General features: G+C 45.5%; 10 protein-coding genes across 10 annotated transcripts; 3 read left to right on the forward strand and 7 right to left on the reverse strand. All coding sequences in view use genetic code 12, as the record gives it.

Moving 5' to 3' along the window:
• Nucleotides 1–335: 335 nt before the first annotated feature.
• LODBEIA_P19370 (uncharacterized protein) lies at nucleotides 336–1811 on the reverse strand (the record flags this gene model as incomplete). The annotated part of the gene is made up of 1 exon (XM_066971880.1): nucleotides 336–1811. One exon carries the CDS (start codon nucleotides 1809–1811, stop codon nucleotides 336–338), a length of 1476 nt encoding a protein of 491 aa, XP_066828875.1.
• Nucleotides 1812–4414: 2603 nt separating this feature from the next.
• LODBEIA_P19380 (uncharacterized protein) lies at nucleotides 4415–4675 on the forward strand (the record flags this gene model as incomplete). The annotated part of the gene is made up of 1 exon (XM_066971881.1): nucleotides 4415–4675. One exon carries the CDS (start codon nucleotides 4415–4417, stop codon nucleotides 4673–4675), a length of 261 nt encoding a protein of 86 aa, XP_066828876.1.
• Nucleotides 4676–5671: 996 nt separating this feature from the next.
• Nucleotides 5672–6595, reverse strand: LODBEIA_P19390 (uncharacterized protein; the record flags this gene model as incomplete). The annotated part of the gene is made up of 1 exon (XM_066971882.1): nucleotides 5672–6595. One exon carries the CDS (start codon nucleotides 6593–6595, stop codon nucleotides 5672–5674), a length of 924 nt encoding a protein of 307 aa, XP_066828877.1.
• A 273-nt stretch (nucleotides 6596–6868) lies between these two features.
• On the reverse strand, nucleotides 6869–7522 carry LODBEIA_P19400 (uncharacterized protein; the record flags this gene model as incomplete). The annotated part of the gene is made up of 1 exon (XM_066971884.1): nucleotides 6869–7522. One exon carries the CDS (start codon nucleotides 7520–7522, stop codon nucleotides 6869–6871), a length of 654 nt encoding a protein of 217 aa, XP_066828878.1.
• A 1196-nt stretch (nucleotides 7523–8718) lies between these two features.
• On the forward strand, nucleotides 8719–11022 carry LODBEIA_P19410 (uncharacterized protein; the record flags this gene model as incomplete). The annotated part of the gene is made up of 1 exon (XM_066971885.1): nucleotides 8719–11022. The coding sequence occupies one exon, from the start codon at nucleotides 8719–8721 to the stop codon at nucleotides 11020–11022; it is 2304 nt and encodes a 767-aa protein (XP_066828879.1).
• Nucleotides 11023–14388: 3366 nt separating this feature from the next.
• On the forward strand, nucleotides 14389–14925 carry LODBEIA_P19420 (uncharacterized protein; the record flags this gene model as incomplete). Its single annotated transcript, XM_066971886.1, has 1 exon — nucleotides 14389–14925. One exon carries the CDS (start codon nucleotides 14389–14391, stop codon nucleotides 14923–14925), a length of 537 nt encoding a protein of 178 aa, XP_066828880.1.
• A 1369-nt stretch (nucleotides 14926–16294) lies between these two features.
• LODBEIA_P19430 (uncharacterized protein) lies at nucleotides 16295–17305 on the reverse strand (the record flags this gene model as incomplete). The annotated part of the gene is made up of 1 exon (XM_066971887.1): nucleotides 16295–17305. One exon carries the CDS (start codon nucleotides 17303–17305, stop codon nucleotides 16295–16297), a length of 1011 nt encoding a protein of 336 aa, XP_066828881.1.
• A 185-nt stretch (nucleotides 17306–17490) lies between these two features.
• LODBEIA_P19440 (uncharacterized protein) lies at nucleotides 17491–19536 on the reverse strand (the record flags this gene model as incomplete). The annotated part of the gene is made up of 1 exon (XM_066971888.1): nucleotides 17491–19536. The coding sequence occupies one exon, from the start codon at nucleotides 19534–19536 to the stop codon at nucleotides 17491–17493; it is 2046 nt and encodes a 681-aa protein (XP_066828882.1).
• Nucleotides 19537–19839: 303 nt separating this feature from the next.
• On the reverse strand, nucleotides 19840–21735 carry LODBEIA_P19450 (uncharacterized protein; the record flags this gene model as incomplete). The annotated part of the gene is made up of 1 exon (XM_066971889.1): nucleotides 19840–21735. The coding sequence occupies one exon, from the start codon at nucleotides 21733–21735 to the stop codon at nucleotides 19840–19842; it is 1896 nt and encodes a 631-aa protein (XP_066828883.1).
• A 684-nt stretch (nucleotides 21736–22419) lies between these two features.
• LODBEIA_P19460 (uncharacterized protein) lies at nucleotides 22420–24339 on the reverse strand (the record flags this gene model as incomplete). The annotated part of the gene is made up of 1 exon (XM_066971890.1): nucleotides 22420–24339. The coding sequence occupies one exon, from the start codon at nucleotides 24337–24339 to the stop codon at nucleotides 22420–22422; it is 1920 nt and encodes a 639-aa protein (XP_066828884.1).
• Nucleotides 24340–27288: the final 2949 nt, after the last annotated feature.

Here is a 27288-nt window from a genome sequence, read left to right on the forward strand (position 1 = left end):
CTTCTCCAAGGGGGGTTGCAACTTCCATACGTCAAGTGGAACGAACGAAACGTACTTTCGAGAGGTGTCCAGGCCAAATGCGGTCGTGCCATGACGATGACAAGTCATTACTACTGTTTTTCAATTTTATTGTAAATTGTACTAATAAACTCTAAGCTTCAGATCCTTCATCATACTCATCATCATCATCATCACCAAATGTACATGGTCTCTTTTGTTAGTTTTTGTTTTATTTTTCAAACGCTGTAGAGGATGGTGCCGCCGATGAAGATCACCGAGACACCAACAACACTCAAAAAAGTTCCGACTTTAACGCCTCCACTTTGGCGAGCTAGTCAAGGTAGAGGCTCATTGGAGCTGCTCAACTTGTTCAAATGGAGATAAACATCGGTCCCGTAACCTTCCATACTGATCAACTTCAAGTCGCCGCCGAAATATTGAGCATAGAGCCTCGAGATGGGCAAGCCGTAACCGAACCCCGCCATTGGCGCTTTAAAGCTCAGCTGGTTAGTGTGTTCCGATTCCAAGATTGGCGTTTCGTCTACGGTGGTGTAAAGATAAGTCCAGATGAGTGGGAGCGATGAACGAGGAATACCTCCGCCTTCATCGCTGATTTTGATGGCGATATCCTCTGTGCCTTCGCTGATGATGACTTTGATCGCCGGGAACTCGAGGTCATTAAGGTCGATTTCTTCATACTTGGCATCAGGGTGTTGTTTCATGTAGTTTTGCTTGAGTTTTGGGATATGGAACTCGATCGTTGCCCGGAGGGAGTTTTTCAACGTTTCAAACAACATATGGATCAAATGGCCCGGCACGTACATGAAGTTGATATCTTGTTGCGGAGCAATGAGCTTAATCTCGGGAGCTTCGAATAAGCCATAGTACTCTTCGCAGATGTACTTGGCAGTTTCAATGGCGTCTTCGGCAATCTCGCCCACGTTACAGTCGGTGCAAATGACACCGACGTAGTTTGAACGCTGCGACTTTTTGGGCTCGTTGTTGCCATTGATCAAAGTAGAGATCCGCTGCTTGGTGGGCGAGTTTTGCGCCATGTTGAGGGCAATATGTTGCCCAATCAACATTCTTATGCCGATACGCGACATGTAGAAGCGGTCGAGGAAAGTTTGGATTTGCGAGTTGACAAGAACCGTCTTGTTCAACGTTTTCCATTCCTTGACACCTTGCGCCATGGTGGCCACGGTGGCATCGTGTCGTTTCTTGATTTTCTCCAACGCTTCACATACAAGCTTGTTGTAGTCGTAGACTTCCTTTGGCCACACAATGTTTGTCGGGCAGGGCAGGAAATACGTCTGTCCATACGTTGGCGACAGGGTGCGGTTGATGGTGTTGTCGAGGGGGTCCTTGGCCTTGCGCGGAAGCGAGTGGTGGTGGTTATGTCGAACAACAATGCCGTCGTCGCTAAAGATGTTGTTTATCGCAGGGTTATCTTCTAGCAGGTCATGAATTTTGTGGATTTCCTCCTTGATATGGGGCTGCTCCTCGACATCGCTGACACTTTGCGCATGGCCATTTTGGTGATTCTGGTTGTTGTTGTTGCCTCCATTGTTCTGGTACAAGAGTTTCTTTAGGTTCTCGTCAATGGCCGGCTTGGGCAACCCGGTCAACTCCTGGAAACTCTGGGCATACCAGTTCTTGACTTTTATCGTTGATGGTTGTTGGTCCAATCCCAAGGGGGCATTATCCAAGTCCTTGACTTTTTTAGCTAATCGGATGGGCAACTCCTCGACAATAAACTTGGACGCGAGGAAGATCGAGCCTGGTGACGGTGTAGGTCCAAATTGGACCATTTGTCTTAGGGATATCGGGGTTTGGTTGAATGATGCATATTTAAAGATTTGATCTTTGAGAGCCGAGGTGAGCTTCCATCCGGTCCCCATTTAAACCGACAAAAAGGAAAAAAAAAAAAAAGAAAAGAAAAGAAAAGGAATGAAAATACAACTGTAAAAGGTAGGTGCTTGGATGTAGATGGAGATGCAAGTTTTGGGAAACAGGAAGATGGAAGATGGAAGGTGTGTATAGTGGGGGTGAGTGTGTGGGGAGGTTAGTGGATTTGCTCTCTCTCGCTCTCTCGCTCCCGGTGGTTCAACTTGTCGATGTTTTTGTTATTTGAGAGAGAGAGAGTGTGTGTCAAAAGTACACGACCCACGGTCACGTGCACCCTGAACTGCCGAGTCACGAGACTCACCATGAACATCTGCAGAAAGTGGGTTGTTTGTTTCAAGAGGGACATCTCATCCCTCCAAACTGTTCCCTGTTAAAAACCAACAAACGTCTGGGTCGATAAAAAACGGGGAGGGTAGGAGAGTAAGGGTCCATTTTTTGGGCTATCCCGGAACCGGAAAAAAAAATTTCGGCAGCGTCTTGATGCTTTGATTAGCAGGTTCATATATCGCGACCGGCACCTTTACCAGCAATCAGCTGATTTTCAACGCCAAACAAGAATTGAAAAATTACTTTTGAAAGGAGTTTTGACGTTGATGGATGTCGTAAGGGAAGAGGAGCTTGGATGAGCAGAGGACAACATGCACGTGATGCAAGGAAAGGCAACTTGACCCAGCTACAAGTCCCGGTCGAACGGATATTCACCCGAAAATTGGGAGTGTCATGAAAAAAAAATAAATGCGACGATAACTTCCACGACACGGGCGGCGAGTTGTGAGTCACCGGCACCGCGCAAAGTTGCGTCACGTGATGGATCGCCGTGCATCCGAGACCCGCACGGGGGGAAGCATGTGAAGAAACGGCCGACAAAGAGAAAACTTTTCTTGTTTTCCGCTGCGATGCTTACCCCGGATTCCACGCGCGCAGTGCATGAGTCTTCCGCAGTCACCCAAGAACAAGAACATGCTTGCTCATGAGAGACTGTGAGACTGGGGGGGGATGATGTGCCCAATGGGCGCGTGTTTTACTGTGCCGACAAAAGCTAAGAACCTACCAAGCTGTGGGAAGATGAGAAAAAGTTACCGAGGCCGTGGCTGTTGTTTCTATTGTCTGGGATTTGGGGGGTTTTTTTTTCCGCGGAAAGGCTGTTCGGCCGAGCTACTGGCGAAAAAAGGTCCACAGGAGAATTTTCAGAGGCGGTCGCCGGAGATGTAAGTCCGCGTTGGACGATAGCGATAGTCATGGCAATGCCCAAACCGCGATAACCTCTACAACCATCACCTTCGTGTCTCGTAACCGCGTTATGCAGTTGAACAAGAAAAAAAAAAACATAGTGGATGAGGACTTACAAGGGGGGGGTGGAAAGGCAGATCATCATTCTTGTAGTCTCTCTATGTTCTCGCATGACAAAGCAAAGCATGTGAAGGCAGCAGAGGAGAGACGTCACGACTTTGCTTTGAGGTTGGAGTTGACGCGAGAAATCTGCTGGGGGGGGGGGGGGGGGGGGTGTTTACTGAGGAAACTTTAAAATCCAGCGTATCGCAGCAGCATTCGATGTTGCAGCTGCTTGGAGAAGGAGGAGTTGGTGGAAGGGGCAGTTTGATAATACATTGCACTGGCATTGCCTTGTTTGAGCTGAAGGGGGTAAGGGATAGGAGGGAGAGCTCAAAACCCGAAAAGTGGGTCGGTTTTTTACAGTTTAAAGTTTGAACAAAGGCCATTATTCAAGACAAGCCAACGGCATCATCTAGAAATGTGGCAGCTCTTATAAGCGTAGAACCGCGGAGGCTATAGGGGTATGAACAACGTGGGAGAATAGGGAGAAAAGGGGGTTTTCCCTTTGAATGCCGTGGTTTTTCTCAATTACATCCGTCAGTTCTTGCGGAACGTGGGCGAGTTGGCGCCATCTCGGTAATCTGAGTCTTGCCAGAGCAAACCTAATCTAGCGCAGCTGCACAGCTGCGCAGAGAAAATGCCAGTTGTAGAAGTTGAAGTTAAAGTGGGTTGGGGTTGGTTGGCTATCGGTGATTGTGGGTGAGTGTCTCTTTGTTCTTTCTGATGTAACAACAAGAGGCTGGCAATAGACCGAGCTTCAAATCGGCGCTACCACATGACTACCCACCAGATGATGTCACTTGCTGCTGCCGTGAGTCAATCTCAGTTTGAGTGTGTGTGCGTGTGGGGTTATATGCAGTACACACAGCCAAGTGGAATCTGGGGAAACGGAACTTTTAAGACTAGAGCGCTACCAGCTGTAGTTTTCTTCGGAAGAGTTCACCGGGACAAAAAAATATTCAGCACCCACTGACATCCACACAGCAGAAGCATATATAAATACCCCCTGAAGAATCCCTCCAACTTCCTCGTCTTTTCTTGACAGAAGAACCAACCAACAAAACTTGTCAATTGACATATATATATATTTATTCATTCATCTAAAGCATCTACAGTATACCCTACTCGCACTTAGCACCCTTTCTACTAGCATTTACACTTCATTAAATATAAAATGGTGAGAGTCATCAACATTGCAACTATAAAGACGGCTAGCCGCCACTTTGTCCCCATCACCAAGTCCAACGTGTCGAGAATACAGCCTACAATGAGAAGCTTCTCCAGCGTAAAGAGGGACTTCAAGCTGACCACATTTGCCGTTGAAGCCTCTCCCGCGGGCGCCAGTGCCGCTGCTGAAGAAGCTGCAGAGATTTTTGAGCCCACCATCCACGGCGATGAGTCTGTCTTGACTGCTGGTCCAGTCAACAGAGCTTGAACCTAGAGCTTACAGCTACGGCTAAAAGCTCGTTGATGACATGATTGATTACTTGCGGTGTTTTATTTTTTTTAGTTCTTGTTTTTTTTAGGGGCTTGATTTTTGGATATATTCGTGCCCTGCTTTCTTGTACAAATTGAACGAATAAACGATCTGAAGAGAAACTGAACTTGCATTGTAGGTTGTGTACTGGCTTTTCCAGCCTCGTGGCTGCTGTGCTGGTTTCCAATTTTTTCAGCCCTGGGGAAAACGGGCAAGGGAATCAGCAGATCTCGCAATCTCGTGAGCAACAATAACGACCAGAATAAATCAGGGGGAGAGAGAGAGAAGGAGAGATAAGGAAAATGTCGCTTTCTGCCACTTTTGCTGTCGCGACATTCACCCACTATTGTTTTTAGCTTTCTAAGCTGTTGATGTCGTATTCCGGTCGACCGGACGAGACGTTAGATTCCGGCAGCACACGACCTTTTTTTTTCCTCTCTCCCACTTTGGAACTACAGTTGCCTCAGTCTCGTGACCTGCTCTAGTGTTAGTAAAGAAGGAGACAACGTTAAGAAAGCTACGAGAGATCTAGGGGGTTTGTTGTTATCGCTCAAACCTTGCCCAAACTGCTGTTGTCCAAGGTCTCATCATGGCTTTGCATTTATCGGACATATCAGTTCTATCAGTGTTTGTACTGTTTTGCTTGCTCGATTGATTGGTCCTACGGCTGCGTATCTCCGAAAGAATTGCTTAGATTGCTATCTGCGGGTGAGCTCCATACATCCGCACATCCGCCACGCCCGAAATTTGGGAGATCCCAGAGGTAAAGATGTCCTGCGGTTGAATACGTTATCTGAGTGGGCGTGGGTATTGCCTGATACCACGTCACGTGAGTGTATTCTCGAAGGTTCTTAACCACGGGTTGAGCAACTACAAATGCGATATGCCATGTGGGACTAGAGAGGATAAGGAAACAGGACAGTGGGTAATCACGAGTTGATGTATAGATTTCCTCTATAGCTCTCCGAAAACTTCAGATCTCCTATGATCCAACAACGGCATGTTCTTTCGAACAGTCTCCAACGCATCGAGATCCAAATCAGCATATATAATCTCGTAATAATCGTCACCGTCAACATCGACGCCATCATCATCGAATTTCTTTGCTCTAGCTAATACCTTACCCCACGGATCAACCACGATCGAGTCGCCGTAACTCACTCTCAACACAGCATCGCCCTTCTCGTTCGTTCCAACATCATGCGTGCCACATTGCGCAGCATTCACAACAAAGCACTGTGTATCCAACGCCCGCGCCCTGCTCAAGATCTCCCAGTGCGCCTCGCCCGTTTTGGTTGTAAACGCGCTGGGGAAAGTCAAGATGTGCGCGCCCAATTGGCGCAACTTCAAGCTCAACTCGGGAAATCTAATGTCGTAGCATATCGATAATCCTAAATTGAACCCACCGCCGCCGCTTGAGCTGGGGATGGGGATAGGGGGGACAATGCGCAGGCCGGGCTCGACCGAGTTGGATTCCTTGAGTATTGGGCCATGGGGTACGTCCACGTCGAACAAGTGGAGTTTCTGATACTCAGCTACGATGGCACCCTGGGGATCAATCAAGATGTGCACGTTGCGCACGCGGGCCGAGGCGGTGGTGGTGGTGGTGGATGTGCTTGGTAGATGGACGCCGAGGGATAGATAGGTTTGCGCGTTGAGATGCTTGATGTGTGCGAGCAAGGGGCGGAGGAAATGAGATTCGACCTCTTGGGCTAACTGGGCCGAGTGCTGGGCGTTTCTGGAGATGTAGTCGGTTGCTTCGGGGAGGAATAGGATCTGCGAGTGGTGTTCGACGGCGTGGTTGAGGAGCTTGTAGACGGTGTGGAGGTTCTTGGTTATGTTTGACGAGGAGCAGAGCTGCCCCACTGCCACCTTCATCTCTGGGACAGATTTTCTGGGACCGTAACTGAAAGTTGTTCAAGGGGCCTTTTGGTGGCGATGTTGTGGTTGACTCAGCAAAATCGGCGACAGAGGAATTCATTCAGCTGTGGAGGAGACTCTCCGCGCTATATGCGGCTCAACTTTGAAGTAAAAACAGAGCCCTTGTTCTTTGCACTAGTGGCCTCCAAACCTCCAACCGCGTCCTTGGAGACACTCTTTTATAGGAGATTGCTACATATCTATATCTACTTATATAATTCTATGGGTATACTAAGGTTGGTATCGGCTCAACCAATCAATCAAGTTGTAACCCAAATCGTCAAAATTTACGTTATTCTGCACATAATTGACCCCTTCTTCAACCAATTTGTGAATCTGCAGGTAATCCTTCGACGCGTCAGCTTGAGAACCGTCTCCAAATTTCTGCTTCATGTAGTTCAAATAAGCTTCGCCATCATCCAAAGGCTCGCCGCTGGTTCCCCCCTGTTGTGAAAAGGCATTTGCATTGACATTGGCGTTGGGGTTTAGCAATTTCAACAACGACCAAGGACTGAACCCTCCCTGTGAAGCGGTGGCGTTGCTACTCAAGTTAACGAGGCCCTTAACTATTGAGTTGAGAAACGGAAGGTCCTGCTTGGTGAACCTTTCCCAGCCACGCGCATAGATGATGAACGCCACGAGGAAAAACGAAAGCACAAGCATGATCTTGACGGCGGTGACCATAAGCTTGAACCATGTTTTGATCGACTTGATAAATATCTTGTGGATGAGGTAAATTCCAACCAAGATGAAGATCACCGAAGTGAGATCGGGGTAGTTTTGGTGGGCTTTGATGATGATGTAGAGCGTGTTTCCGAGCACTTGCTGCAAGACAAAGACAACAATCGTGCCGACATAGACTAGAATATCCTTAACGTCCACCATTGCTGCCAGTTGGATTGCTTGGAAATTTTTGAAGAACTCGACTTGGTGAGAGCTGGGTTTGAAAACTGTCCGCTAGAAATATATTCAAGGGGATATGTGGCAGTCAAATCTTTCCTCCAGGAAAACTGCACGTGCCAATTTGGTAGCGCGCTCCCCTCCCTCCTATATAGCAGACACACACACATCCAAACACACATACATCTCAAAACAGGTACAGGTGGTAGCAGCTTTCTCTTGAAAAAATTTCTCAATTGGGAAGTTTGACAATTTTTCACCTCACCTTTTCTTCCTCTTCCTCCTCTTCCCTCTTCTTCTTCTTCTTCTTCTTGTTCTCCAGAAAGTTGTCCTCCGAATTATGAAATTTGGCTGTTTATCCGATACATCACCTGTATTGAAGATCGAGGGGCTGTTCGCTCAACTCGGGACTCTCTTGTCCCCCCTGTTGAAAGCTTAATTTCCTTTTTTTTTTCTACATTTCTTTCTTTCGCCTATTCAGTTAGGGAAAGAGCTGATTTGCAATCTGAACAGATTGGAGGAGATTTCGTTAGAACGGCGCGGTAGATCATGCTTACGGGCGATGTGATGGGTTCACTGGTTGAGAAAACACTGTTCGGACAGAATGAATATCCATGGTGGTTATAAAGAATATCTCAAAGGTTTGGAAACTTTTAGGTATCCCGTTATATCACTACATTTCTTCGACCTCTGTTGCTTCTTCTTCCTCTTGGTGGTCTTTTAGTTGAAGATATTTGTAGTCTCGTGACTATATCTCGTCAGTGATACAGGGGCTGCGATGTGGGGCTTTTCCACGGTAATCGAGTAGGAACTCAGTGGCTCTGCTGAGCTGCCGAGCTGTACCTTTCGGTCGAAAACCGTTTGTCAGTGCAAGAGTGGCTTATTCCAACTTATCCCGGTGCCTTTCTCGCCGCCCTTTGTCTCTCGCCCTTTGTCTCTCTCGCTATCTCGCACTGTTGCTTGACAGACAGGGGATTTCGAAATAGCAAAAAATATCAGAGTTTGCAGAACAGCCAGACCAAAACTGTGTTCCACTTCGAAACCTCCCCCTCCTCCTCCAACCGGCCAACACGTTGAGTTGCTTTTTCAACCCACTCCAAATTAGCTTTATCTAGCTACCCTTTCTTTTTTTTTTTTTTTTTACCTTTCCCCCCTGCCTTACCACCAGCTCCTCATATGCCATGTTCAAGAGGAAAGTGCCACAAGTGACTTCAGACGAACTTCAACAGACATATAACGATTGCTGTAATGAAACGATAAAGAATTTGACGTCGGAAGAGGACAACGACGTGGAAGAGGCGTTGAAAGGCTGGAAGAGTCTACATACTACCTTACTCTACAAGTTGGACCTATTTGAAAAGTCGCTGGCCAAGTGGAGTCCCGAGGACAAAACCATTTTAGACAATTTAAAGGGCATCAGAGACGAAAACGTCAAGCATTTAATCAGGGTCCAATTGAGACTCGATGAGAAAAACAGGAGACTCAAAAGAGAAGCAGCTGGTGAGTCGGCGCAGATGTCTTCCCCCATAGCACCACCAGTGCCTCCTCCTCGAAATACGGGCAAAATGAGCTCGGGACTTCGATCTTCCTCGGGAGGATCGTCAAATAACAGGTCGATGATGAAATCGTTACGTCCTTTCACCAACGGCAACAATCTGAGTCTGAGTTTGAGCCCGAGACCTATCCAGGCCAAATTGAAACCACACTCTGTACAACAAGCATCACAAGCAGCATCTGTATCGTGGCAACGACCCGTCACCGCGAGGAAAAATTCCGACTCTGACAATTCCCCCAAGATGGTGAGCAATATCACCAGCTATTTCCTGGATTTCGACCAAGACACCTACGACACAGCTGCCAATTGGGAAAAGTCTGGTTCGAGAACGTCGTCGGGAATTTCAGAGAGCTCCGATGACCCTAATTTAATCGACATTGACGAAAACATCTACTCGACACCGCAACACAGCCATAGTCTAGTCAAGTCTATGGACGACTTGACCATCAGGATGATTGATAGTCCCCCCAAGCAGCAGGACCCACCTCCACCACCACTGACACTAACTACAAATCTGAATATGCCGTCGCATTTGGAACATGTATCTAAAAGCAGCAGCGACGTTAGAAACACCAAGCCTAAATCAACATATGTCTACAACAAGCCAAAGCCTATCAATCTACAAAAGTTGATGCAGCAGACAAAGAAACCTGCTGCTGCTGCTGCTGCTGCTTCACCAAGTCCAGCTCAAAGCAGCAAGCCCAAGATGAACAACATCACATATAACTACGTCAAGGCACCTGTGAAAAAGACACCCTTACGAGCAAAATCCACATCAGCCACAACTACTGCTCCTACTACAACAAACGGCAGCATCGCAACAAGGAGAGCCGCGGTTAAGAAAGAAGAATCCGAGTCGATAGCTAGCCCAACCATGGACGATCTACTCAGTGCCTATGAAGAAGCAGATGTAGAAGCTGCTGCTGCTGCTGCTGCAGATGCAGAAATAGGCCGTGATGGCTCTTTGAGAACCGAGAAGGAACAAGATGCATTGATCGCCTCCATCAGAGGCATCGACCCTACAGCAGCCAAACTGATTCTCAACGACGTGGTCGTGCATGGAGACGAAGTGTACTGGGACGACATTGTTGGGCTTGAAAGTGCCAAAAACTCGCTTAAGGAAGCAGTGGTTTACCCCTTTTTGAGACCCGATTTGTTCAAGGGTTTAAGAGAACCAACGCGAGGCATGCTTCTTTTCGGGCCACCGGGCACCGGAAAGACCATGTTGGCACGAGCCGTGGCCACTGAGTCGCAATCGACTTTTTTCAGCATCAGCTCATCTTCTCTAACTTCGAAATATTTGGGAGAATCGGAGAAATTGGTCAAGGCGCTCTTCTTACTTGCCAAGAAGCTTGCTCCGTCTATTGTGTTTATGGATGAGATTGACTCCTTGTTGAGCTCGAGAACCGAGGGCGAAGTGGAAAGCACGCGGAGAATCAAGAATGAGTTTCTCGTGCAGTGGTCCGAGTTATCGAGCGCTGCCGCTGGACGAGAAACGAATAGCGAAGACGTGTCGCGGGTGTTGATTCTTGGCGCTACAAATTTGCCTTGGTCTATCGACGAGGCTGCAAGAAGAAGGTTTGTGAGAAGGCAGTATATCCCGTTGCCGGAGGACGAGGCGCGTAAATCGCAAGTGCAGAAGTTGTTGAAGTATCAAAAGAATACGTTGTCGGATGAAGATTACGACCGATTGATCTTGCTTACGGAGGGGTTCAGTGGCAGTGATATGACTGCTCTCGCGAAGGACTCAGCAATGGGGCCATTGCGATCATTAGGTGACAAGTTGTTGCTGACTCCCATGGACCAAATCCGGCCAATCAATTTGGAAGACTTTGAGAATAGTTTGAGGTATATCCGGCCGAGTGTTTCAAAGGAAGGCTTACAGGTGTATGAGGAATGGGCAGGTAAGTTTGGATCAAGTGGTGCATGAGATATTATTCTAATGAGCCAGTGTTTTCATAAAGCAAAGCATCACACACACACACACAAAGAAAATTCTCATGATCCATCTTGTTTGGTCCGAAATCAAGCGGAACGGGGATTGAAAAAAAAAACTGTGATGACGCCAAAAAGTTTGCCGGCCGCCGAAAATTCTTCTTAGAGCTCTCATAAAAAAAACGAACACATGTTTTTTCATCCTGGAGTGCAAACCTTCCACCACCCTACACTAGCCTCCATTTTGAGCGTATTATATGTATTTAGAATGTAACTCGATATAATATGTCAAATCATATCAAAATTTTTTCAAATCATGCTGTCATTCTGTCATTTTAAACGAGGAGGGCTGGGGGGCGGCGATTCAGATAAATAATATTTAGTTTATTCTAAACAGGGCTTGGAATTTTCGGCACCAGTTGCTTATAATATCTTCTATGGTTCTTCTTAGGTGAAGGTGACACATTTTTCCTCGTTTGTTAAATGGTGTACAACCTGTGGGAGCAAACATGGGTAAGGAGATCGATGGAGAGGCCCGAGGAAGGAGGCCGGGTAAGTTGTTCCAAAGTTTGGTGTTTTTAGGGACATTTTCACCAACAGGCTCTGTCAGCTAGCGACTGCTCTCACCAAACGAAAGATCATCGCTGAGGAGGCTCTTTCTTTTCTTTTTTAATTGTTTTTTTTTAATGATGTGCGTGAAGATCATCATGAGGCTTATGAAACGGAAACAATATAGTCTCCTCGTTCCCCGTTTCCCCGTTCACCGTTTCCGCCGGCTACTGGTGAAATATCTGCAATAGCATCGCCGTGGTCTCGAGGAGTGAAAAGAAAAAGAAAATTTTCATGAGAAATGTCGGTAACGCATCCATAACAATGACAATCGCATGATTCTACCACCACCATCACTACCACAACCACCGGCAACAACAAGTGGGATTTTTCATCCATCCACCAATCCATCGTAAAACGTCCTCGATTTGGAGACTTCTTGCACCTTGGGGGGGGGGGGAAACTTAGCGGGTTTTCTGTATGGCTCTGCGACGTGCTGCACGATTAACAAAAGCTGCTGTAAAAAAGAAAAAGAATAGAAAAAGAATAAAAAAAAGAGAATGAAGAATCGCTGGCAAATTGTGTCAAGTTATTCGGGGCTCAGCACCATGCCATGTATTTTTGAATCACACGGCTACTTCTGCTCACGGTTGGTGTTGTTCTGTTTGGTCCTAGGTGAGATTTGACTAGAGGGTAGAAGTTATGTTACTTGGCAGCAGGGTGCATCTTGCATATTTTTCGGAGAGTTTTGAATCATGGAGGATGGACGATGCTGGAGGGAAAGAGGTGAGGTTTTGGGGGGTGGGTGGGGGGCCTAGTGAGGGGCTGGTAAAGGCTGGCCCCCGGACTCAAGGCACAAGCTGACACTCAAAAACTTAGCTTCCCTAGACGTGCTGGCTAAAGTCAAAATCAAAGTCAAGGGCTAAATAAACCTCGCAGCACGAGGGTGGTCTAGACTTTGGACCCAGAGTTATTACAACGTGGACTGAAAAATACAAGAGATGTTTGGGGTATTTTTTTTTTTATTTCATTTTTTTGTTCCCCGTTTCATGGCTCCAGGCTGACCGCGAGAGAAGAAATCGGCCAATGAACCATCGTGCTATTGAAATAAAAACGTTTCTGGTTTGAGGCGTTGCCTTGCAATCAAGACAGGCATAACGTCTAATTTTGGGGCATAGATTGAGAAAAGAATAACTGAACTATTGACAAGATTGCTGTATCCATTGGGGTTCTCTCTTTCAAGGCTAATTGATTTTCCGGCAGAAAAAGCTTAAAAGTGGCTATTTTTTCAAATGATGAGAATAGGAAAAGCCTCGTATGAGTAGATGCTCTTATTTTTCAAAGTTTTTTTTTTGTTTTTATGGTTTTGTTTGAGACAAAGGACTCCGTGGATACAGCGAGGGCTAACTTGTGGCTAATCGACTTGAAAGGGGGAGGGGTTTTGGTGCTAGTGGTCTGAGGCAGACGTGGCTGTTTCTCATTGTAATTACTTTTCAAAGGTCCTCTTTACGTCACTCCCCCTCCCCCCCCACTGTAGCTAAAAATGATGCACTTGTTCGTGGCTTGACAATAGAGAAGCCATCTAGTGTTGGGAACGGGCATTGGCAAAAAATACTTGGAAACAGTTGATCTCGCTGGTAGCTTTACACAAAGCGCAAGCCCCCTTAGTAATGCCATTTTGGTTTGATTTAATGAGTCCATGTGAATTTGCATCCAGACGTGGTTGACAATTTGGCAAACAAGCAGACAAAAAGTTGATAACTCCGAGTTAATATATTCAGCCCATCCCGCGGCAGTTGGAAGGTACATTCATCATCGTCAGCCGAAGATGCCTCCAGAAAATGTCCTTGTAGGCGCAGTGCATATCTCCGAAGCGAAGTGATTAGCTTTAATCCCTGCATCATATAAACATGCAATGCCAACTTTAGAAGTAGTGCTCTCACTACTGCTGCTGGTGCTGCTGCTGCCGGTGGTGGTAGATGGTCGTAGGTGGTGGTTCATTTGCTGAACAAAGGGAGCGGCCGTGTCTTTCTTCTTCTTTTTCGAATAATAAGTATATAAAAAGACTGCCGTACCCAAAAAGTCCCATGGACCAAAAGATGAAAAAACCCGAATTGTTGTTGTGTTGCTCTGGTCTTTTTTGCAACATTCGATTCCAATCTCTCCAGCTTATGCCATGACTACGTTAATGACGAATCCTAGTAGTAGCTTCAACACGGGTCTGGGCCTGCTGCCCTCCAGCAACAATCGCATGCGGTTCCCTAGTCCGACTTTGGTGTTGCAACAACCCTTTTCCAAATTGGACAGCTGCTGTAGCCAAAGCTATCCCGGCTATCAATTGCCCCTGATTATTACACACCAGCACGAGTGCCTTCTCCATGATCTTGGAATGAGGAGGCTGATTGCAAAGGACGAAAGGTATTTGACGCCGGGGACTCAACCTTCATGGCCACTACCTCCACCCCAACCACCTTTACCATCATTACCACCACAACAACAACAGCAACAGCAACAGCACGAGACAAAACGACCTTTTGCCAACAGTCATCTCCCTGTGCTGGAAAACTATCCCCTAACCAACGAAGTTCCTCCTCTCTTCACTGCATCGTCGCAAGTACCCTATAACCAACAAGAGTCCCACTTTTCAAACTTTCAATCTTACATACCGAGTCATCACGAACGCGTGCCCAGCGCATATCACCCAGCGGTACCGCATTTCAAAGACCCAAACTCAATCCAAAATGTTCAGCCACGCTCCTTATCTCACGCACACATGCACACACATGCTCAGACTCAAACTGACACGCGGCAAATGCCACCATTTGTATCGCCGCAACTTACTCTGTACGAACAGCAACCACGCGATAGTCAAACTAACGAGCAGTTGTTATCGCAAAACGGAGATGGCGATTGGAGCAGCGTATATCCTCCACTCAGGAAAAAGCCCAAACAATCCACGAACTGGACGCTGGCGGAAGACAAGTTGTTATTGGAACTCAAGGAAGTCCGCAAGTTGGGCTGGAGGGAAATCTCAACTTTTTTCCATGACCGCACCCCCAACGCCTGCCAGTTTAGGTGGCGGCGGATGATCAGTGCTGTGTCTCCCGTGCTTGCTACCGCCAACACCAAAGTTGCAATTGCACGGAATGACAATAGAGAGGCCGAACTCGGTGCCGAAGAATCTTCATCGACTTCGTTATCGTCGTCGTCGCGGAATGTCGACCCCCATGCTGAGCTGCAGCCTCCCAATGACGACGACTCGGAAAGCTCAAAGCTGGTTCTAGACGAGGACGAGCCTGTCTACAAGATGAGGCGCAACGTTCACAGTATTGAATACTTGTTGAACTAGGCGTCTTACGTAAATGTCGAGACACGAATGAGTTTATACCTTCTACTGTTAGATTACTGGATTAATCAAAGCCGTTACTCTATCTCCTCCTCGTTCTTCAATGGCTACAAAGTACAAAACAAAGAAAGAGCTGTCACCATGGTTACATGGGGCTTTTTTTTAGGCTGATTCAGTCGCCCTTGATATAACACTCCACTCTCGAGAGATCCGATATCTTTCATTACTTTGCAACGATGGCAAGGCTTTCAGGGGGGGGGGGGGGTGTGGGGAGAAATGTATGTATGTCCAGATACGAATATCCAGAAATCCGCTGCAAGGAACGCAGTTTGGGTTCTTTGCTTTTTTTTTTGCAGCCTGGTGCAACTTTTGACGATGCAAGGCTAGACCACGTCAATCATGGAAGTCTGCCACTTTTTTCCCCCTTTACCACTTCATACGTTCTTCCAAGAGGAAAAAGGAGGCAAAAGAGGAGCTGGACACAGCTTCCAAGTGCTTCATACTTGACGTGTGATTTCTAGAAGCTTAATCCCATACCTTTCCTCCTCTCGTGTTTCATTAGCGTGGTTTGTTTTTTTGACGAGAGGAAATGAATCGAAATGCGGAAAATCTTATTGGGCGGCTTTTATGCGTCGAAAACCCCCACCCCTCTCCTCTCCACCCAGCATCAACGACAGCAGCACAACCACCACAGGCATCAAGACTGCGGCCGCCGCTTTTGTTCCCTCTGTGTTGTACATATGTACATGTACTTTATAGTAAGAAGCGGTGCTTGATGTTTTAGCATAGAATGTTTGAGGCCATCTATGTTCTTATTCAGTCACTCCAATGCGCATTAATCTGACAATCATCGGGATTTCGTTCTTTTCTTATTTGAGTATTGTTGGCTACGTTCCTCATGTAGTTACAAGCGAACGAGACGCATGTAAAAGATTGGGGAAGGGGGGGGGGTTATTGTCTCAACTGGATCTAGCCCTTACTTCCAAAGAGGTTAAAATAAATGAATGAAAAAAAAAATTCAAATTCTAGAGAAGAAATGAGCAATTGTGGGGGGCTTATGTTAAGTGACGCCCTTTTTCATTTTTTTGATTCGAATGGATGGCGTTAGATTGCAAGGGAAGTTGGAAAAATTGTGAACGGTTCAACTCTTGAATAGTAAATGTAGTTCGCACCATAGCTAGGTGGCGAGTGCACGGGACCTAAAAAAAAGACCGGTCAAAACAAAATTATTCTGGCTGCTTTGACACCAAGCAATCTCTTGAGTTTTCAGGCTTCACGAAACTTACCCCTCACTCTATTATCGTGGGGTTTTTTTTTCAATTCTTTTTCAATTTTTTTTTTGTTCTATTATCCCGATCCAGAAACAATAGTGCTACTTCAGTGTAAGTTTCCATTTCTTAAAATTCCTGGTGATGCGGGTAGGCATACAATAAACGGGGTCGATTTCGTCAAAACCATACTTTGCATAATCAATTAAACTCAAGCCGCATATGCCAAAGCAAGTATGGTAAATGTCAGTCTGGTTATTGGGCCGATCGCTGATTCCACCTTTTTCCAAATCCTGGCACAGCAAGATAAACCGCGCCAATTTGTCCAAATCCACCCAGTGCTTCTTTTCCAAAATAGACAACGTCGAGAGCACCCACCAACTGTAACACACGTCGGGCAATTTCTCCGGCCTTCCATTGAATCCACCCAGGGGCAACACTTGCCTCTCGCTGAGCCAACTGGCCAACTTGACGTCGTTGGCAGCACCAAGCACGTCCAACTTGTCCATAATCGCCAATGCTCCAACGCATACAAAAGCTTGAGCTGCATGCGACTCCGACCCTGGTACAAGACCAAACCCGCCGTCGAAATTGAAGCACTTCATTACGAAACCGGCTGCTAGCGAGCATATCTCGGGGGTCAACTCGCCTAATAGTGCCAACGCCGAGACTCCCGTGTATATGAACCTGGTATCTACTTCACCAAAGCTATCTCCCTGGAAACTGCCATTGGGCAACTGCTGCGACTTGATAAATACGACTAACTGCGATTTCTGCTCCTGGGAAAGCAGCACTAGTTCATCACTGTAGATTTTCAAAATTTGCAATGCTGATAGGGTGGAGAGCAAGTGGGCGTCATGTTGCGGGAACGCGCCAAATGCCCCTGCTCTCGCATCCCAGCAGCTCATAACAAAGTCAATCACGCTATTTTGCTTGAGTGTGGTGTCATTTAGGCTCTGCATGGTGACGAGTGCTGTTATACCCCAGTAGAGCCCATTCATTCGTAGGTGCTCAGAGAGCCAGTATTCGTAGGACCGGTTCGATTCTTGCTCTATGATGAAATTGACATGTTTCTGCTTTGCAAATTCAATCTTGCTAGAGTCGGTGGAGGCCATAGTTGATGTGTGTGTGTGCCTTGAATGTGTATCTTCAATGTGACCACCAGCAAGGTGAGGATCAGTGATCTGTCATTTTTCACTACTGGATACGCGCGGCGTAAAACGGTGATAGAAAAGCTACCACCAGAGATTCATTCAAGTTACAGTACGAAAATCAAGACGATGCTATTCAATCTGTTATTTCAAAAATACAACTCTTTGAACTCAAACTTCTTTGAGCTTGGCAAGTACTCCATGTAGTTGAACTTCCTGCTTCCTTCATGCACGGCCCTGGCAATGTTAACCACGCGACAACCTTGGTACGTCACTTCAAAGTTATCAAAACTAACGTCGTTCAAGACGATAACGTTGGGAGAGGGCTCGATCCTCAAGCAATAGTCATACTGCAAGTCCACCACTTTTAAATTTTTCTCAAACGGCTGCAACGTTCCCTGGTCCAATATGGCCTTGATCAATTTCCGTGCTTGTTTGAGCTTGCTCGACATGTGTTCTTCCTTGCGCTGGATCAACGCGTCGATTCTCTCCTTACCGCTCATTTCATCGGTGGGGTCCTTGAGCAACTCGGCATCCTGCGGGAACAATATGTCATTCCGCTTGAACTTGTTCATTAGGTTGTCTTTGAATATCACAATCTCTTGTGAGAGGTAGTTGATTCTCGTGGGGTTCCACGCGAGAACCAAATTACCCCGGGGCAAAAGCCGCTCTAGTCGATTGACAAACACTCGCGGAATCGATGCTTGAGGGAAAGAGTTCAAACACGACGAGCCTAGCGAGTTTGCAGACTGCCAAGGGTCATTATCTCCAGGAACAAGCACAATCTTGCAAGTCAGGATCACTTGCGGATAGTTGCTCAACAAATTTGCAAATTGGTCAAAGTTGCTCTTGTAGAATTCCGAGTTTGATATCTTGGTGGCGGATGTGGTAGTTGCAGCTAAAGGTCGAGATGTAAAAGACCCCGTTAAAACCAAGGCCAAGGGGGTCATTCTTCCCTCATCTTCAATTATAGACACTTCCAATCGGTGCAAGAACTTTTTCAATGCCTCCATCACCTTAATGGAGTCAAAATGCAACTCACTGCCCAAAAAGATGATTTTGTGGTTAGTTAGCGATTTCTCCATTTGCACCAACTTCTTTCGGTACTGTTTTGGGATTTTAGCTACGCGATCGCCATGGGACGAGAGCGGGAACCCCGTTTGGCGATGAACGCCTAAAAAGTCCACAAGCCCGTAAGCTTCCAAGCTCTTGTCCCGCTTTTCCGCTGGTGGGTGAGCAATGTTGCTCACGTAAAATAAACCGCCAATATAATTCTGGTCCTGGTTTGAGTTTCCCCCCAGGGCAGAGTATATCCCTTCAACTAGACAAAACATCCCCGTGCAGTAATACGAACTTTGGTTTTTCAAAGCTTGCGCAAAATTCAACTCGATGTAGTCCGTTGAGTCCTCTAGAATAAACTCGCCGCTGGTGTTTTTCGACAACAATCCAAACAAGAGGAATTTCTGACCGTCGCGACCAAGGACGTTTTTAATCAACGTTATTTCGTTATTGAGCAACGCGCCATCTTTAGAAAGCGAGCTCAAGTTGGATATGCTTGTCATTGACAATTTTTGGAAATTGTCGTTCCTGGATAATCTATCCATGATTAAATGATACTGGTTGTTCTTGGACTCAACACACGCCTTGAGATTTCCACTTAGTCTAGAAAGAAGTGGCGTCTTGTTCTTTTTGTCTTTTCTCTCGTTTCTCAAGGTAACCGCAAACTGCTTTCTCACCCTATCGAACCTGCTTATCGGCTGCTCGTTGGGTGAAATGACCTTGAAATAGTCTTGCCATTGGATCTGGATTTCGTCAGCATCGTCCATGACTACATCGTCAACTAACGTGTCTGATCTGCCCGCTTTCTGACCTTGACCTTGATTTTGAGCTTGATCTCGAGAAGCGTCTTCTTTCGTGGTAATCTTTTTTAAAACTTTCTTCAACCCTGCCGCGTCAATAAAGATCCCCCGGTCCTGCAACTTCCAAATCTTGGCTATTTCCTCGAGAAACTGCTGCGTCTGGATGCTTTTCCAATCGAATCCAAACTTGCGACTAATGGTCTCGGTTAGCACCGCAAGTGCTTCGGAGTTGACATTGAGGCCGTGTTTCTTGGTGAGAGTCCGAAACACTACCGGTCGGAGATTCGACGGCTGGAGTTTGATGGGCAACGACGTCCTTGTCTGGGTATTTATCATGTTGCTTCTTGCTCTTGAATGGCGACGACTTTGGCGGTGGTAAGTGTTTTTAATGCCTCGATGTATTATGCCATTGCAGGACGCGTTCCCGAAGGAAAAAAAAAATAAAGAATGCGTTTTATCGGTAACTGCCCTCGCCCACCCAGACCCGCCCCCGGGATAGGGGACATGAATAGCTGGTAAAGAAGAGAGAGATAAGCTTGATCCATAACGTCGTAGCTCAAGGCACCAGCCTTGAAATGGTCTTGTTTAGCGTATAAACTAACTGCATATCTAGAAACTAATACAACGTGAATGAGAATTTTACAAAATCTCTGCTTTGACCTGCGTGTAGATGCTCTTGACGTCAATAGCCGGGTTGTTACTAAACTCTTTCAAGATTTTGCAATTTGACACGAGTTGTTTGACGTTGAGCACTTTGAGGCAGAGTTCAAGCAACCTTTGCAAATGGAGATACTCCGTCAATATGACTTGTGTGTTGTCTCTGTGCGTGCTCAATTGCAAGTTCAGAATCAAGTTTTCCACTTCCAAGACTTTGTTCGACAAGAACTCATCGACATTGCTGCAATAAGCCTCGCAGTCTGCAAGGCCGTCAAACTCTAGGTTGTCTATCATTTCGTTCAAATGCGACACTGTCTTGTCGATGTTTGTCTGGGTCTTTTGGTAATCTTTGGCACTGAGTTGTTGTTGCTTCCCACTGCTGTGGTTTCTTTTCTCTAATTTAGCAATTTCATTTTCAATGTGGCTTGATTTCGCATACAAGTGGTTCAAGTCCAGTTGCGACGTCCTTGCCTGTCGGAACCGTTCTCTCAAAGAAATTTCCAATTGGATCGAGCTGTTCTTTTCCGTTAGGTGCTGGAGGTCTCTTTGAAACTGTTTGAGTTCAAAACCGGTGTCAAAGAGTTGTTTGTCCATGGATTCGAGTTTTGCTTCTAGCTCGTGGTTCCTCTGTTTTGCACCTTCAACTTGCTTGGTGAAGAAATCCCGAAGTTCATTTACTTCCTTCTCGTGTTCTAATTTAGTGGCCCGAGCTTTAGTTTCGTATTCTTCTTCTATTTGAGATACTTGTTGCTTAAACTTGCGCTCGCTTTGCGAAGTAAACTTGTCCAATTGCACGTTTTTGTTGAATAGCTCATTTTCGAGCTCAGTTATTTGCTCTTCGTAGCGAATGATCTTGGCTTTGTATTCCTCGATTCGGGCTTCATAAGTTTGAGTGACTCTTTTGTGCTCCAAAGCTAGTTTTGTCTTTTCTTGCCGTTCATCCTCAACTTGGTCAGCAACAGCTTTATATTCTCTTTGCAAATCTCGGTATTTCTTCTCCAATTGCTGTTTTTCCGTCTCTACTCTTTCCAACTGCTTGGACCGGGAAATCGCAGCGTCTACTTCATCAAGATCTTCATCGTATCGGTTTTTCAATCGCAAAGTACGAGCTTTCCTTGTTGAATGGGAAAAGTCATCATAGTCATAATCATCTGCTTCATCTGCAACAGTCCTGGTGTATCTTCGCAAGTTGTTACCCTCTACTTCTGCTTCTCGCTCGTTTTCATCCTCTTCCTCATCCTCGTTTCCTTGGAAGAAATTAAAGATTTTGGATAGGAGACCGTTTTTGCTATCCGAAGGCAGACTCTTGTGCGGGGGTTTTGATATTCGGTAACGGTCAATTGAAACGGGCAGATCCTTCAAGCTTGATGCTCTTCTTAGCAACGATAATCTCAGCCTGGAGTCTATTTCTTTCAGCGGTCTTGTTGTGGAGTCGAGTAAAGAAGAACGAGACTGTTTCAGTTGGAATTTCAGCGGTGAATTTCTTCTTCGTGAGGTGTACTTGTTGGTGGTGTTGCTACTGCCATCTCCTCCTGCTATCCCCAAGTCCTCGTATTTTCTCATTCTAGCAGCAAAGCTGGTTTCGTCTCTAGTGCTCGCGGACCTTGGCGCTGTTTCTAGTTCATGTTTTGGACTGCGGGTATACTCGCCGTATTTCTTCCTCCAATTGGTCGGTTCCAACTCGGGAACTGCATCAGCAAATCTCACTCCGTTTCGCCTTACGGGGGAGAGCTCAGTGTCTGCTTCTCGGCCTCGTCGAACGTTGGTGGTGGCTGTTTCCCTATCGAAGCCCGATATCCGAGGATACAAGGATGAAATGGGCTCTCGAAAAGTCGCCGACCTTCTTGAATCTTTAAATCTGTCCAATAGATCTGACATATTAACTTCTCGGAAATCTGTATTTTGTTTTCACTTTTTTCAAAACAATTGTCAATGAATATACACTAGATTTCCCACTTTCGCTGGGCGAAAAGATGCTCCAAGTTGATAGGGATGAATCTTACCAGTTGGGTGGGTTGGTCTTGGTGTGTTTATTTTTGAGAGAGCGCGTTGCTCCAAAATTTGATATCTTTTTTGGGTTTACCTGGATTCCTAATCGGGTAGTGTGTGCGGCTCGCTTTGTCGTGTTGCGTCATGTCTAAACGCGACATTGAACAACCGGTGGGCGACTCCAACACAACTTTGGAAAGACTTTTGCAGCACCATATCTACTGACTCAACGTATCCCTTTCCCAACTTTTACGAGCTGGCCAACAAGGACGCTTCTTTTCAGGAAAGAGAATCCATTTATCAACTCGTGGATCAACCAGGCTCCTAGTTATTATATCTATTTATCCCAAAATGTGTCTATAAATTGCTGTATCCACAGTCTTGTTGTTGCTCCCCACTTCACCTCCAAAAAGCTAGAAATCCCATAATTTCTTGCACAAATCTATAAATGTCCACCCAAAGTTCAAATCAAACAAATGATTTCCCGAATCTTGTTGATTCAAACTCCCTACTAATATTTTGCCTTATTTTTAATTTTTTTGGTTTTTTTTTTTTGGTTTCCCCAAGCAGTAATCAGTTTTTAAGAGTCATTGAACTGGCTGAGGATTCAAGATCTGGTCTTTTCTTGTCAGGCACTTTCTCATCCGAACCAGCTAATCCGTTGTCCTTGATGAATAAAGAAGTGATGACTGCAATGGCCATCAACGGGATCAAGAAATAATAATAGTTTCTCAATGCCTGAGTGTAGATTGATCTAACCTCCTCGGTTTCTGCACCTGTCAACGCTGATGTGTCAATTTTGTTATAAATGTGGGTTTTAATGTGTTCAATGAGCTCGGGAGTCAATGCTGACTTTGCCTTCAGCGTCTTGAGTGCACCGAGGACGGAGTTACTAACGATGGTTGAGCCCACGGCAATGCCGACACATCCACCTAATGATCTAATGACATTTCTGGTGGAAATAGCTACGGCTCTTTCTGCCTTTTTGCAATTGGCCTGAACTGCAACCATTGATGGCTGGAAAGAGAAACCAACTCCAGTACCCATGATCAACAAAATGAGAACGTTTAATCCATCGGAAATGGTCTCGTTCCACAAGACCAAGAGACAGCACCCGAGACACCACAAACTGTAGCCAGTAAGGACTACCCAGAAATAGCGGCCAAAGTAAGTGATCAATTGGCCTGCCACGACGGAAAAGCCGGCTTGGCACAAGACCAAGGGCAAGACAAAGATTGAGGTGTGCATTTCATCTTTGCCCTTGACTATTTGGAAATAGTATGGCAAGTAGTAAGTGAAACTGAAATAGGCGGCACCAAAGCAAAAAGTCGCCGTATAGATCAAGCAAAGGGAAACGCTTTTAAACAATCGCATGGGAATCATGGGCAATTTGGCAATTTTGACTTCAACAAAGAAAAACACCAACATGAAGAAGCCACCAATGGTGAACAAGGCAATGACAATGGGACTGTTCCAAGCATATGTCGAGCCTCCTCCGTTCAATGGCACCAAGATCAACGTTAAACTGATTGCTGCCGTGAGTATACCACAATAGTCGATGCTCTTGAATTTTTCACTCCTGGAAATCACATTGTCCAATTTTTTGTTGTTTCGAAGAGTGAAAAACAAGACCACGTTTGTGCAAAAGGCGAGCGGAGCCAAGAAATAGTAATAGCTTCTCCAGCTCGATTGCTTGATGAACCCTGACATGATGAATGGACCCACCGCATTACCGATACCGACACTAGAACCCAATATGCCTTGAAATTTTCCTCTGTCCCTCAACGAGACGATATCACTTAAGATAACCATACTCAACGAAGAAACACCACCGTTGCCAATACCGGCCAAGGCTCTAAAGACGTAAAACTCAACACCGTTTCTGGCCACGGAGCAAGCAATGTCTCCAATACATAAAATCATGAGACAGGTCATGATGACGTTTTTTCTGCCAAAGATGTCGGATAATCTTCCAAACAACACTTGGCACACTGTGTTTGCCAAAAGGGAGGCAGACCCGGCCCAATTAATGGTTTGCTGTGCGTTTAAATCTTGTGCGATTTCAGTTAAACCAACAGTTATACCAGTTTGATCAGCAAAACTTACAAAACTGGCCAACGACAAGGCTAGCAAAATGATGACGATTTGAATAGCAGGTAACTGATTGAAATGAGCATCGCCTAGTTTATCAGCCAAAGCTTTTGGTTCGACACCTTTTTCGTTTGCGGGATCAGCTTCGATACTTTCAGAAGGGGTAGTTGGAACGGTGTTGACTTGCCATGTTACACCTTGTGATTCACCATATTTTTCATTACCATCAAACTTGACTTGCCTTTTGTTGTTGTCATATTCAAAAACAGTTTTTGCACTAGCCGTGCTGTCATTCCTGATGTATTTCTTGCCACCATCGGCCATATTCTCTTCATAGGAAGTCTCAGCAGTCCACGTACTGTTATTCCTGTTGTTGTTGTTGTTGTTATTGCTGGTAGCCATGTTGAATTTCCTCCTATCTAGTTCTTTTATTTTTACGAAGCGACAGTAAGTGGCTTTGGATCTGGAGGCTTTGACCGGAAAATTCATCTTGAAATAATTGCTACAATTTATCTCATACTTATATTGTACAAGTGGGCTTGGGATAGATCTCATTCAGGGGGGTGTGGACCTTAGGGACATTTGTTGATAATTGCAAAATGAAGGTTATAGGAGAAAGAAACTGATGGGTGATTCCGGAAAGCTGCAAAAAGAGAACAATGAAAAAAATCTAGGACAGTTGAGAGTTAGTTGCGGCATCAACGTTGAAAACCGATATGTAATTTGCGTAATTACAAAAGAACTAGTACCCTGCCATAACACCAACTGGTTGTAGCTGTCCAACTTACCTTGTTCGTTATGAGTAAAAGTTATTGGGATTTTTTTTTGTGACAGCTGCAAAGCGAGATAACTAATTTTGGTCAGTTGACAGGAGAAACAAAACCGATAGACACGCAGGGCAGGTTGATTGGGTGTTTTCATGATGATTTTTAGGACATTTTGTGTCCTGGTTAGAGAATAGCATTGTTCCAACGGTGAATCCATAGGCCAAGGTTTCCTATCTTTTTGTAGAGTGTTGGAAATCAACAAAAATGTCCATTGAAAACAGGACAAGGGATTTTTTCACATGGTGTTTGTGAATTGGAAACGCCATACAAGGTCGCTCAAGGTCAGAGGCATAAACGGGATAATTTAAATCCCCGAGATGGTTTTTGCATAGTTTCCAGATACGCAATTTCTATCATACTCCATCGAAGAAAACAAAACCGGAGCGGCAGTCAACAAAAACTTTCCATCAGTTCAATATATGCCGTTGCACAAAAGGTAATTCACTTGCCATTTACTACATGGAGGAAGGGGGCACCTTCGCTCTCGCAGAAACCACGGGAGTTTTCCTCACGTCGTCCAAGGAAAAAAAAAATTGATGGGAAACGACTTGGCATGTGGCGGAAGATAAACCAAGGGAAGTGAATCGAATTCCCTTCGACAATAGCTGAGCAAATAAGGGTTATGCATCTAACATTCAGTCGCCGTTTATCTTTTTTTTTTGTTTCAAGATAAGGAAAAAAAAGGTTTAGTATTTTAATGATAATCGTTGTTAGGTATGTGGGTTCTGTCATTGCACCACGACACGAGGACGTTTCTGTTTTAACTTTGGTGTCAATGACGTTTTTGACAGAGAAGGAAACGTTTTGTTTAGATTACTGAGGTGGAAGGAGGTGGTGGTGGTGGTGCCACGCGGATAAAAAGTGGTCAACTTTTGCGTACTTGAAGGAGTTGAATTGGGTCTGCTGTCTCCAAAAAACTTAACAAAATCGAGGCTTGAAGAATTATGGCTGTGGCTTCCATCTGCCATTCAAGCAGCTCGGACAATAGACTGGGTATAGAAGAGTCGCTTTAGAGCAGGAGCTGAGTCAGGTTTTTATTGTTGCAAAATTTATTCCACAATGTTAGCGCTAATGCGTTGGTTACACAAAGCCAACCCCCCGTTTGGTATTGGGAGGGCAGGACCTCTTATCTCCTTCATCTTGAGCAACAAAAATTTTTTGGTTCATCCCTTGAGTGAATTCAACTTGAAGTGAGCTTGAAGTGAGCAGGTTTGATTTGCGTTGTTCCACAATTGCTTACCCCCCTGGGGACAACTCGGAGTGGAATCGGGGCTTGGAATTTTAAGGATCTCACTCCATATTTCTGCGCCCTACAGCTACTGCGTCCTACATTGTAGAAACTGCACCCATCGGACGGAGAAATACACATCAAAAGGTTTTTCCCTTGACTTTTTGCAATCGGAAGAAGCAGGAGCAGCAGCAGGAGCAGCAGCAGCAGCAGTTTTATGGAATGCAGATGTCAAAAAAAAAATCCCCGGCATAGCAAGTCTAGAATTCTTCCGATGTGTTGTGGTTCGCAGCATGAAGGGGAGCCCATGAAATAACTGGCGTTGTTTGGTTATGTTAATTTTTACTTGTTCACGTTTGGTTAATTGCCAATCTACATACTAACTTTGAGTGGTTGGTTCTATTGTTTCTTGCATTTATCTGTCTACATGGCAATGTCCTACCATGGAAAAGCACTAAACTGAAAATAAAAAAAAAAAATGAGAAGATTAATAAAAAAAGTGGAAGTTGCGAAGGATCTGGGAACTGCCATGACAAAGACTGCGTTGTTTAGTCCTATTGGGTATCTAAACCTTATGGCGATTTCTTTTTCTTTTTAAGAAACAATCACCGAATCCCACGTCATGTAGCTGACAAAAAAGTGCACATTTAAGAGACACCAGAGGGCAAGGTCCGCACGTTGGCAGGGTCTAGATCTAGCCGGTGGGTAGGTAAAACGTCCGGCTTTTCCTGATCTAAATTAAAGAAAAAAAAGGAAGAAAAACAAAATAGGTTCAGCCCTTTCCGCTCTCTTTGCGTGGGTCCTTGTCGTGCCCCTCGACCGTTGAACAGTGTGAGCTCTTTTCGACACAAGGTACCACGAGGGAGAGAGGTTTGCGAAATGCGACTGGCCGCGGCGTTTCGTGAGTTTTTTGTCTTTTGTCTTTTGTCTTTTTATCTTTTTACCGCATAGTTGGAAATAAAAAAAGAAAAAGTTTTTCAACAATAAGTTAGACCGTCGATGGCTCTCTTGTTGTCTTTAACTCTATTAGTTATAGAGTGCCACGTCAGTAGTGGTAGTAGCTGTGGTGGTGATTGTTGGTGTTGAAAGACAATAAGAGCACAACGTGTAGTTGTTTTGCATATAGCCCAAGCCAAACAGCGACACCCGTCCCCCCCTTGGCCCATGTGGTAAAGCCACTTTTCTTGCTGTTTCTGCTGCTGCTGCTGGTGCTCCTGAAATCGGGATTGTACAAAGGGGAGATGAAACAGGCAGATATCAGACAATGCGGATGTGGAACTGAGCTATGGGGATGGG

Source organism: Lodderomyces beijingensis (genome assembly GCF_963989305.1).
Source record: "Lodderomyces beijingensis strain CBS 14171 genome assembly, chromosome: 2".
In the NCBI taxonomy this organism is placed as follows: Eukaryota; Fungi; Ascomycota; class Pichiomycetes; order Serinales; family Debaryomycetaceae; genus Lodderomyces; species Lodderomyces beijingensis.